General features: G+C 37.0%; 1 protein-coding gene across 1 annotated transcript in view; it reads left to right on the plus strand.

Annotated features, from left to right (window-relative positions):
* Positions 1 to 9851: 9851 nt before the first annotated feature.
* The window catches only part of GNAT3 (G protein subunit alpha transducin 3), a gene marked incomplete at its 3' end in the record, with an annotated part of 59084 nt that continues 55504 nt past the window's right edge, over positions 9852 to 13431 (plus strand). Inside the window, 1 exon segment of the mRNA XM_081244415.1 lies at positions 9852 to 10079. Within this exon segment, the coding sequence (XP_081100541.1) occupies positions 9962 to 10079 (118 nt within the window). The 5' untranslated portion in view covers positions 9852 to 9961.

Genomic DNA, 13431 nt, shown 5'->3' on the forward strand with positions numbered 1-13431 from the left:
ATGCCTTTTTTTATTTTAAATTTTATCTATAATTAAAAGTAGAGCTAAAATCATAACTTCTTCATATCACATTTCTTATATATAAAAGCATGTAAAAACTTTAGAGGTCTCTCCTCTGAACTCCTTAATTCTTGTGTGTGTGTATGTGTGTGTGTGTGTACAATTCTTTTGACATTAACTACAAACCTCATGTACCATAGTTCTCTTTTCATGTATAGCTGTAGTGTTGCCCTAACTATATTTTATATTCTTAAAGAGTATCATTTTTCATTGTGACTACAGTTCGGAACTTCGGTAGAAATGTAAGTAGGGCTGAATAGGCAGAGAAATCACTTGACGATTTGCCAGGGAAAGGATAATTCAATGAAGCCGTGAAATTATTCTTTAGCTAGCACAATGAAGGGCTAGATAAATGCACAGTCATTGAAACAGGTTCATTTCTCTTCCTGCTCGCATCAGGCAGCCAGTAATGTCTCTCGTTAACCCATACGTGGGTAGAATATAGAAATGACAACAAACAAGAGTGAAAATACAGGGACAGGGGTTAGCGTTTTTGTGACAGCTTTCAGGCTTTCACGTGCTCCACGTGGTACGGGAAAAGGAGGAAATAACCAGATTAGGATTCACGTAGCGTGAGTCATAGAAAGGGGGTCAAAGTTGGTACATACAGTGAAGTTCTGCAATGGCTGAGTGAGGTCTGAATCTTAAAGCAGCGTTCACAGCAAGGGTTTGCACGGGGTGAGTTGAATGGATTTTGCAGAAGGAAGTACCCCAGGAAATCTTAGAGTCCATATGCAGGCCGAACATGTAATATCGAAAAGCCACTTGCAGTTATTTAAATAAAAATGATTAAAATTAAATAAAATATAAAACTTAGTTCCTTAGTTGTACTAGCCACACTTCAAGTGTTCACTAGCCACACGCAGCTAAGGGATGCTGAACTGGTCTGTGCAGATACAGAACATTTCCTTTCACTGCAGATGAGTTCTGACTAAAGTACCAATAACATATAGTATTTCAGATTTTTGTTTCCAAAGCCTACAGCGTGTCAATTAGTATGAGTAATAAGTTGGATAATTTAAATAAATTGCAATAAGTTCAATTAGTACTATAAAAGTGGTGCCAGTAAAATTTTCTATTTTTCACAGAATATTACTTTCAAGTTAGGACGGAGTTGAAAGTACTCGATGCAGTTGCGTTTGAATTCGGCATTAACATATTTTTTAAGTTGAGAAAGGGCTACGTGGCAACAGGAATAGCCCAAGGTTAATGATGAAAGGCATGAAGTTTCACAAAATGTGTGGGAAATAGTACGTGATTCTTTTTGATTAGGATTTAGAATAAACATAGGAAAGAAATGTAAAATTTAGGAGAAAAGTGGATTGAGATCAACTAGTGTAGGCTTAAAAGTTTGTCTTAAATTTAAACAATGGATGTGTCATAAGAGACATTTGCTGCTTGGGAATATAAATCTTCCAGCCCCATGATGCCAGATTGAATAAGCGTGTCATTAAAAGAAAAGAGGAAGTAAGATTCTTTAAGGGACTGCTCCAATAATCAGGGAGAGAGAGGGAACTATGTGTCTGGATAAGGGAGTTGGCAAAGGAAGTGGAAAGGGAGAAAAGGATTTGAAAGGACTTTTGAGTGCTATCGAACTACATTAAACATAGGAAGAAAGGAAGAATCAGAAATGGCTCAGATTTCAAGTGTGAGGGATGAAGAGAACGATGCTGCTGCTCAAGGGAATGGGGGAGGGTTCATCAGGAACTACGGTGAGTTCACTTTCAAACACTTTCACTCTGAAGTGCTGTAGGACTAGCCACAAACTGAAATGGGGGTGGTCTATGTGGAGGTAAACATTTGGGGTAAACAACTTCATCTCGTGATGGTGGAACCCTAAAGAGGAAACGAGGTTGCCTGGAGAAGGAACAGGGGATTTAAAAGACAGAAACATGAAAAAACCTGGCTTTAGAAATGAGTAAGAGAGAAAGAATTTAGTGAAGACAAGGTGTGAAGGCAGAAAAGGAGAATAGCCCTAGCATGAAAGCCCTAGTGAGAGAGGCTTCAGAGGAATGAGTGGTTAGCAATCTCCAGATTTGCAAAAAACTCAAGGACAACTCCTAAAAGAAAAAGGATTGGATGATCTCCCTTCTCAAGTACAAGTTTGAAGAATCATTCCAGTTACAGACTCCCCAAAGGATCAGTTGAAGCCGTTGTTACAACTGCATATAGTTCACCCTTTCCTACTGCCGAGTTCTGTCTCCCTCCGTCCATACAGGTATATCTGCCAAAGGTGTTCTCCACCCCTCTTCTTCATGCAAATCTGCCTCAGAGTCTGTTTCCAGGAAACTTAATCTGAGAGAGTTGGTACCAGGAGTGGTCCCTTAGAAGCAGACTGTAAATGGGATATTGGAACTAGATTACCCACCGCCCACTCTCAACCTTCAGCCAGCTGGGCAATTAGGGCCCCATTACTGGTGGTAGGTTTATGACTGATAGCCCCCGGCTTGCAATAGCAGTTAAGTTTTTTTTAAATTTCACTGGTAGTAATCTGAGATTGGAGATCAGTGAGAGACGATATATAAGTAAGAAAAATCTCAGTGTTTGAAAGAGTTAGGGCAAGTAGAAATTATAAGGACGGTAGCATCATGGCTGTTGCTGGGAGCTATTAATTCACTGAAAAATGACAATGGAAGGCCAAGGGTGATTAATCAGAAACTTAATGCAAAGTCCAAAAGTCAGAGGATCTCCTGTAGAGATGAAGGTGGAAAAAGTAATGATCAGGCATACGACTTAATTATAAAGATAGGAGAGTCCAACAGAAGATTGAATTTTCAACCTTGGCAAGACTGTAACATCAAAGTCAAGGTCTTTATGGAAAGGAATGGGACCTAGATAATTAGAATAGGGACGCCTGAGTTGATGCATCAAAAAATCTTGAATCCTTAGATTCTACTTGGACCTTCTGAGCTGGCAAAAGTGTTACACAATTCCCTTTTAAAGATAACACCCCCTCTTGCATGAAGACAATGCAGAGTCCTTTGTCTTATAAGGTAATATTCAATCTAATGAGGATCTATATCCACTGCTTCAGGAGACCAGGTTAATAACTATAATCTACTTATGACATAACCTGACCAGGGAAGTTCTGGACCTGCTACCAGAAGAAAGAGCCCACAAACCAAAAGAGCTCCAGAAACTAACCAACATGTACTTGCAGGAGCTAGATGAGTGTATATGTATATTTATATACATACCTATATATATTTGGATTTTAAGGGTACTAGATCAAAGGGAGGTGGAACATAAAGTTGGATAAAGGCCCTTTCCTATGATACAGGATGCCAACCCCCTAGGAAACAGTACCAACATATTTTCTAGGATGGCTCTTAGAAGCCTAGATAAAGTGTTGTCCCAGGGCAAATGGTAGAGGAAGGCAACAAAAGGCTCAGAGAAGTTGGCTTCCTAGACTGGAAAAATAATCAGAATTTAGGAAATGATCAAACAGATTTCCATGTATTAAAATAGTAAGGAATGCACTGGTGTGGGGAGGAATTTCAGCATTATTGAGATGGTTCTCTATAGGCAGGGGTTGATGACAGAAAATGCAATTACAGACCTCGGTTTCCTCAAAGCAATGGGAATTATAAGACCCCAAAATAATAGAAACCAGGTACCAGCATTTAATTATGAGCACCAAAGCAGGTGTAATATTATAAAGAGAGTAAAGTTCAGAGTGACAGCCAGCAGAGCCTGATATGCAGAGACCTATGGAAATAGTTAATAGAACAGAGTGTTCTTAAGACCAAAATAAGTGAACAGGCCATATGAGTACTGCTGAATTTAAACAACCCCGAGTCAAGGATACTTATTAGAGGAATAATGTCAAAAAATGTCTTGATCCCTTATCCTGTTTCCAGAACTGAGCTATTTCTCAGAGCCAGATCCCAGATACTGAAAGATCCTCATGAAGGAGAAATCTTCAACACCATGACAAATGTATAGAATGAAGATTCACTAAACATATCCTAGGAGGTCTGATTGGACTTTGATACGTGGGGACCAGCAGTAGCATTGTGACCCTCATGTTAGAGTGGAGACATATGGGAACCAGGTAATAAGTGTATCCTGGACCACGTCAATGTCACAGTGGGCCCAGTGGATTCACAGACCCAGCCAGTAGTTATTTCTCAATTCCCTGAATGTATAATTGGAATGAGTATATATCGCAGTTGGAATGAATATACATGGCAGACTCCCCATTTTGCTTTTTTTCTGGCTTGTACAGTAAGAGTTAGCATAGTGAGGAGCATCAGATGGGAGCCTCTGTTACTGCCCCACCCAGTCCCCAGCTGTCATGGTCCTTAAATGGAGTGGAGTGCACCAGTCTTTGTGCTCCACTTCAGTAAAAATCTGAAGGACCATCTCAGCTTTGAAGCTCCCCAGAGGGCTGGCTAAGTTCCCTGTTGCAACTCCACTGCACTCCAATTTCTCCCTTTGCCAATATTGCTTCCCTCACTCACTTACATGGAGTATTCCAAAGAACACTTTCCAGTAAACTTTCTGTATGCCTTTTTCATATAAAAGTCAGTTTTTATGGAACTTGACCTAAAACAATTACCTTTTCAGGTTGGTCTTTCTTGGATGTATTACATAAAATTCAAATCGCTCATCCTTACCACTACCCCCATACTCCTTATGTCCATTCTCGGTTTTCTTTTTTAAACAGTTGTCACCATCTATAATTCTATATCCTTGAAATATTTAGTGTGTTTATTGTCTGTGTGAACACCCCTATGCACTCACACACTAGAATTTGAGCTCTGTGAGAGGAGGCATCTGATTTGTTTACTGCTGAATCTCCCTATGCCTGGTACGTAACAATGGTTAAATATATCAATTGTTGAATAAATGGATCCCTGCCATTCTAGAGGTAATATTTCACATTTGCAATCATTTGGGAAGGAGAATTGTACATTTCCAAGATGGAGCAAAGAGCTGTCAAATAGCATATATCTACTGATCACTCACTATTGACTAATTAGTTCAATAAACAAGATTTTCTTCTATGTACTCTCAGTTTGGAGCTTACAAACAGAAGAGAGGTACAAGAGGGCATGGTCACTGCAAAATACTCTGCCTAGTTAATGAGGATGGACAAACTGATCGGCAACAGATTCCTCTTAGGGATTTGAAAAGTAAAGAATCACCTCATGGGGGATAGTAGATGTGAAGCATATTGGAGAATATACAGATTAGGTTCTCTCTTAAAGGATGATTATATGAGAAAAAGTCAGCCATGGAAGATCAAGATATTCTTAGTGAGAAAAAAAGCATGAGTCAAAGCTAAGTTGGGACACCTTATTAGGAAGGAGGTAAAAGCCCAGATCTAATAGAGAATGTGTTATGAGAAGTCATGGGAAGTACATTTGGAGAGTTGGGTGGTGCTGACTCTATCACTGAGTGCATGGTGGTAGGATTCATATAGGAGACAGTGATAAATAAGAAGTTCTTTCCCAACACGGAAAGTAGTATGATGCAACTTGAGTTTGAGGTCATTTAACATGGCACAAGCAGACAGGTTAGACTGGGATAGGGTAGAGACTAGAATCAGGAAAGCTAAATAAGAGGTGGTTGCAAATCATCAGGACTGAAGTTACTGAGGAGTAAGATTAAGCGAGTATGTAGTGGAAATGTTGCATTAAAGAAATATAAAAGTTTTTTTTTTAAGAGACAGAATTTGGGACAGGAAGAGGTCCCACAGGAAATAATTATCTACTTTGTCAGTTAGGCTTGTAACATTTTTTATTTCCAATAATCATTGTATATCATTACATCCTAATCCATAAAGAGGAGTAGGTAGAAAAATAAAGGTAGAAATCAACTGCAATGAATAAAAATATGTATTTGCACTACCTCTTAAGATATAAGAGCTGCTTAAGGCTGGCACTGTAAACTTATTGCACCATCTGAATGTGCTAACTTGAAACACCAAGTTTTGCCCTATTCTCTCAAGATGGAAAGACTGCTCTCAGGAAGTCCCCAAAGACATGAGATATCTGGAGGAAATACCATGCACAGAGCTCCCAGAAGTGCACATCTGAGTACAATTAGCAAAGAAGAGATAGTTTGCCTCAAATATCATGGGAATACACAAGGACAGAGGTCATTGCTAAGGGAGCCAGGACTCAAACCACCCAGGGACCCAATGCCTGAAGTCAACACCTCCTATTAGATATGGAAACAAAATAAATAATACAGATGGCAACCTGATTTGACAATTTTCAGAAGGAGCTGAGCCACTGAAGCCACTTATTGAAGTCAGCCACATGTCACAATCTCAGGGGAAATCCATCTTGATGACTATTTTAGATCCGGTAATACCGGCAAAAGAGACATCTCTACAAACGTAGGTTGACATCTCAATACTAAAAGCAAATGGTAAATAATCGCACATTATCTCAAGCTAGATGTTGAAATATAAATGTAAAATGGTGATTATTCAAACTGTTTAAAGGCTAATGTCCCAGTCTGAAGATTCAGAGAACCTGACCAAAAACAGACAGAGGAAAAATTATGACACCATATAAGCTTGCAGTATTTCAGTGACCTTTAGCGCTGAGGACTCACTCTCTGTATTTTACCTCCTCAGTTTTCTTTCTTGCACAGCCTGTTGCCCAGAGAAGATGTTGCCAATCAGGTTTGTGATTTTTTTTTTTAAAGGCAACAATGTTCTTAGAAGTCATTTTTGAATGACTATTTTAAAAGACCATGAGGCTCCAACAGTGTGTTTTGCTTTGTGTGTGTGTTTGGGTTGTGCATGCACATAGGTGTGTATCTATGTGTGTGTATGTGTGTACACAAAGTAATCTGCCTTTTTTAGCTGGTCAATACATAAAACTCTAACATGATATGGTCTTGAATAGCTTTATGTCTCTGTTTTAAAGAACAAAATTTATGGCCACATTTTTCCTTGAACAAAAACATCGAATTTAGTTACCTTTTCCTATTGTCATTGTCTATCAATTTTCCCTCACTATGGAGCAGGGTTTAACAATAGAAAGGAAGTGTGCTGGTGTTATTTTTAAGGCTGAGAAAAAAAAAGGGGGGGTAAATATTGAGCTAACAGTTGTCATTGTATCAATAGATACTGACATAATTTCTGACTAAAATTGGGCTTTTTTGTTGATTTTTTGAGTCACTCTAAAATTTCTAGGGTGTTGAGATAGACCCACTATGATGTTGAACCTTGGAAAGAAATGCTAAGCATACTGTTACCTCAGCAGAGCACACACAAAAAAGGCCCCGGGTCTCTATCAATTTTTTAAAAAGAAATAATTTTTGAACATTTCCTCTGGTTAGCACTGTGCCAAATACTGTGGAGGACATCCAAGCTAATAATATGCTGTGCTCACTCTAGCAGAATTTACTGTTTTATTGTCATCATTTTCTTGGGCCCAGAAAGCCATAATCCCAAGTGAAGCAACATGGATTAATAGCTGTATTAACCTCAGCTCATTTTTGAAGTTGTGTCCCAGGCACCCAGGGGAGAGGGATGGGAAAGAAGTCTTTCTCTTTTCTCTGGCTTTCTCCAGCCTCCCTCCCTTAAATATAGACACATCCTGAATTTTATGTCGAGATTATTTTAGTCACTGATGAAAAAAATCACATAATAATCTCATAAAGTTGATGACCAAACATTCTGGGTTACACAGAAAAGTGGAAATTCGTAATTTTATACAGTGCAGAAAATGCACAACTCTATTCCTGAAAGAGCTGGTCCGTTTTTGTCAGTAACCCACTTAGGAAGTCCTACTAAAACGCATACCCTTTCAAAGCCAGGGTATGTCCCCACCAAAAAGCTATGGGGTATATTTACCTGAATGCAATTATACAAAGTACCTTATCCGTTCATAATTGCTATGGAACATACAAGAGTCTTTTATATTCAAGGTACTTTACATTCAATTTTTATGTAAAAACAAAAGGCAAAAAGATTTTAACGGGGGCTTCCCGGGTGGCACAGTGGTTGAGAATCTGCCTGCCAGTGCAAGGGACACGGGTTCGAGCCCTGGTCCGAGAAGACCCCACATGCCGCAGAGCAACTAAGCCCGTGCACCACAACTACTGAGCCTGTGCTCTAGAGCCCGCGAGTCACAACTACTGAGCCCACGTGCTCCAACTACTGAAGCCCATGCACCTAGAACCCGTGCTCCGCAACAAGAGAAGCCACCACAGTAAGAAGCCCGCGCACTGCAACTAGGAGTAGCCCCCACCCACCGCAACTAGAGAAAACCTGCACGCAGCAAGGAAGACCCAATGCAGCCAAAAATAAATAAATAAAATAAATTTATAAGAAAAATAAATAAAAGATCTTAACGTTTGTGATCTTGTGTTGCAGTTAGCATCGACTCTGTGTTTGTGGGTGAGTATAAATAAAGCAGTCATTGTAAATCTTGTTCCCTTGGGGCAGGCCCTTTGCATTGCAAAAGCAACACCACATGATTTGCATGGACCCTCACATACCTACCTTTCCACATCCTTACACTATCATAAAATGGCTTTGGATGGATGAAATCCAGAAAGTTTTGACTAAACTTATGTATTGACAGCCTAATATTTTATGTGACAAAGTAAAAAAAGCAGGACTATGTATTGAATTTGACAGCCTATTTTCTTGTTCTATGAATATGCAAAACTCCACCTGTTCAGACTTTGCCCATGGTCCCACAAGAACAGCACCAACATGCTGATGGACTGACTATATTCTAACGTTTCCCAGTTAGGCTGTTCACAAGTCTCAAAATGTGCACTGAGAGATTTGCCTGCTGCCACAGGTAGCCAACTCTGTTTATAAGGAAAACATCACTTGACTACCTAAGCACTTTATGCTTCATATGACCAAAAAATTATACAACAGAATCTCTGTCCCCAAGCTTGCAGCTCGTCAAGAAGGACATGGCATCTATTGGGGTAGTCAAAAGGCATGGAACATATTTAGGTGTATTTACTCTTCTTACTTTTCAGGAGAAACCAAATGACCTACTGTTACAAAGAATACTGCTTTTTATTCCCTCAGTACCAAATCAATCAAAGTCCTTCCAGCACAGCAGCTGTTGCTTAATGGCCCCAAAGAGTTAATGTATTGCTTGAATCAAACACATTTCAGTGTCTCCACCAAGCGGATCCTCAATTAATGTTGATGGGTTGACTTTCTCACAAGCAGTAAAAGCTCAATTTATAGAAATCGATCCTAAGAGACGAAAATAAATAATTTAAGAGCACTGTGTGTTGAATTCTATGTTTGGCAACACAGTGATGTGTATAGATGTAAGAATTACATGTATTTATTTCCATTTTTTAAATAAAAAGCTGTTTTCTAGTTGGCTGACAGATACTAAGTCTCGGTTATTTTGAGTCATAATCTAAGCATAGCAAGGCTATACATTTGGGTGATTCAATATAAATATTCTGATAGTGGTATTAGAGTGATTATGAAGAATTTCAAGACGTATATCTAAAGAAAAGACACAAGCTTGTTCATTAGTAATTATAACTTTAAATCATGTAATAAAGATTGCTTATTAGTGAGAAACATTCTATTTGAACTGTTCATTTCAGGTTATCTTTAGTGTACAGATTTTAACAACTTTCTACATTATTGTATGCTATTCTTTAAGGAAGAAGAGCAGGTTTGAAGATGTGTCAGAAGTAACCATTTAATCTGAAAGCATAAAGAATTTTCTCTTTAGCTGCCATAGGGTTGTATGGTTTTTACCCTTTGATCAGGTGACAGCTCGAAAGCATCTCCTTAGTCAAAACAGAGTCTTAGAAAATGAGGGAATGGGCAATTGGGTATTTCAGCAGAGCATTGCTTTTACATCCTATGTCCAAACCAGAGCTGTGCTCTACATTTCAAAAAGTTTGAGCAAATAAACTGACAAGTATCAAACACTACAAGATGGGAAGTGGAATTAGTTCAGAGAGCAAGGAGTCAGCCAAAAGATCAAAAGAACTGGAGAAAAAGCTTCAGGAAGATGCTGAGCGAGATGCAAGAACTGTAAAGTTGCTGTTATTAGGTAATACCTTTTTTTTTTTTTGCTTTTGCTTTTAAAACCCTGATTTTTTTTCAATTGTGATTTATTTACTTTTCTCAAACTTTAATTTCAAGGGTATTACCATATGGGAGATTTATTTTCAAAATGTGTTTGGAACTTGACTTTGTGTGCTCTATAAATATTTACTTGTTTGTTTAGCATTTTATTACATGTCTTTTGTTAAGCACAGAGACAAATATTTACTAGATGGTTCAATTTCTCTACGTCAATAATCTTTTATTATTTTTTTTAAAACTTTATATTTTTTAAAAAATGGACATTTATTATGTTATTGTAGCCTAGTCATTTCTTGAATACCAACTTCTTATATGGAAAACAACCCTTTAATTACAAGTTATAAAGATTTATGTCATTTTGTTTGAAAATATGTTGAGTTGTTTGATATCAACACTAATATGTTATTTAATTACTTGTACTGTTAAAACCAATTAGTCTCAAGTTATTTGGAGAGTAATGATAAAGTACTTTAAATTATACTAATAATATTTAGGCTTCTGAATACTGCCTGTAATATTGTCTGTATGGTTGAAAAATACTCCATTTAAATCCTTTTAGGATATTTAAATATTCATTCAGGTCAGGAGTTACATCTCTTCTATCTTTTATTCCCTCAAAATTCAGCACAATATTTTACCACAACTATAAACTTAATAAATGTTTAATGAATTGAAAGAATGAAAATAATCTAGATGCCACACATTTTTCTAAAAATTTTTAACATGTCACTAGAAGATAAATATATTTTTGAAATAAAATAAAGACCTATGAAAAGAATACAAAACAGCTTTAATTTAATCATAGCTGTATGTTTCTCCTACTCCTAGTTATACACAAAAGGACTTCATTTTATTTCAGAACTGTGAATCTTTCACACAACAAAATGCTATCATTTGCGTGTATGTGTGTGTGTCTGCATGTCCCTTTACTGTGTCTAATTTGCTCCCAGTAGCAAGAGTATCTCAGAAACGAACTACAGCATTCCCAGCACTTGCTCCTCCAAGGAAAGGAAACGTTTTCTCCCTTTATGCCCAAGTCCTGAGGCCTCACACTTGCCCACAGCACTTGCAAGTAACCACCAAGGTAGGTTGATAAGTTGGAAAGATGTAGGGGTCAGCTCTTATGAAACCAGAAAAGAGACCTTCCCTAACACTCCAGATATTCTCCGAGGCTTTGATCAAGAGTCCAAGTAATAAGTGGACATAGAGAAAACAAAAGATGAGAGGGAAAACCAAGCATTCCTGCAAATGCATCCTGTGTCCTTCTTATACTAAGAACAGTGGCACAGGAATAGGGATACAAAACATTAAGAATCCCTATGTTTGAAGAAAATTTCAAAAGAATAGACATTTTCAATATACCAATGATTTTTAGATTAAAGTGGTGGGCTAGATAAAGAGGAAAGGGTAACATTTTATAAGAAATATAAGAGTAGCTCCCGCTCGCCACAACTAGAGAGAGCCCACGCGCAGCAATGAAGACCCAACACAGCCAAAAATAAATTAAATAAAGAAATACATTTAAAAAAAGAGATATCGAAGAATCTTAGTGGTATTATTACATCTTTCACTTTCCTAAAACAATCACAATTGCACAAATTCATTTCCAATGTTACCATACAATAAGCTTGGATTCATCTGGTTCCAACAATGTCACCAAAGTTTTCTGTCACATCTTATTTACACAAAATGAATCGAATTCTCTTTAGCTTTTCACATTTCAATGTCCAAACACTTGACTAAATTTTCCCTTCTGGACTCTATATGAGTTCTATATCTAATGATTAAGTTGTCAAAGTTCAAAACGATAAAGTTTTGTAACAACTCTGCTTCAATTCTCGTGTTTTGAATTGAAAGCAAATTCTCTAACCTACAATCTTTATATTCAATTTGGCGTCATTAAGATATCATAAAAGCATTCAGTGGAACTAAACAAAACCTTCCCACCCTCAAATCCCCTAACTAATGAAATCTATCTAATTTCTCCCATCATTGAGACAATGTTTCTCACTCATCAGTCTGGTCTGAACAACTGTTTTTAAGTTTACCAGTGAGCAGACATCATGTGGGACTAACCAGGTAAGCGTTGGGAGTAATCAGTCCCTGAGTCTAGCTCTATTTTTATAAAAATTAAAAATCTGAAAAACATTTTCAACAGAATTCATTCTTTATGTTGATCCTCTTGTTATCCAATGAATTTCTAGGTGCTTTAACACAACTTTCCAAATTTAACAGGTGCTGTAAAGTAGATGTACCATTTGGTATTACTGAATACAAGGTTTCACTTAATCTGAAGACCTATCTATATCAAAGTGCACTTTACAACTAAAGGATCGCCTTGCAGACAGATTCCCTTTTATTGTACCTTTCAGACATTCAGTAAAATTATAGAAGAGATGCAAAATCTGTTCCTAGAAGCAGGCTTCTAGGAAACACTGGAGATGACATACATTCCTGGCTCATTTGATGACTGCTATCAAGACAATAATGTCACATACTTTAAAAAAAAATTAGCCTGTAAAGGTGCCCCAGGAAGAGTGCATTTTAATAAGAAAAACAAATGTTAATGAATAAGCTGTTCTCTTTTGTAAACTTCCTATGTTACTTTTTTTTAAATCTTAATTTACAAATGTTTGATTAAACTTGTATTCTATTCAAAAGAAATACATGTCATTTGATTGTGAAATCAATGTGGATCATGTTTCTGTTTATCCTGTCCCCTTTCTTTATATTTATTATTTCAAATTTCAGTTCAAATTTATTTATTTACCACATTTTTTTTTTTTTTTACTTTTACAAATTTCTATCACAGAGCTAGTTAGATTCAAAGCTGTGAAGTACAGGGAAAAAAATTAGTTTCGTTCTTTCTTCATATCTGAAACCTTGCCTCATTCACTCTACAATTTTTAGTTATGATATTGTAATGAGCTTTTAGCCAGTGATTCCCAACATTGTCATGGACTGTTCATCACTGGTGTTCTATTCCTTTAGTTCTAAAACCATTTATTTTTTATTTTTTTATATGCTATCTTGTAAGCATCACACTATCATTTTTTTAATGGTGCCATCTGAGTTTTATCATTTTAAAATATTATTCTAGTCATCTGGCTCTTAGAAACATGAACCTGGATGGAGTCTAAAATTTCTTAATCTACTTTAACTATGTTTATATTTACTTATTAATCAACATCAAATTTTCCAAATTGGTCCACTTATTCAACAAGTGGATGTTTTAGAAGATGTTCCATTGTTTTAGTATGACAGTAGGAGAATTATAATAATTCTGACACTATGTAAAAGCCTGTTAGAAATTAATT

The sequence above is a fragment of the Mesoplodon bidens genome (genome assembly GCF_964165515.1).
Source record: "Mesoplodon bidens genome assembly, chromosome: 9".
Lineage (NCBI taxonomy): Eukaryota > Metazoa > Chordata > Mammalia > Artiodactyla > Ziphiidae > Mesoplodon > Mesoplodon bidens.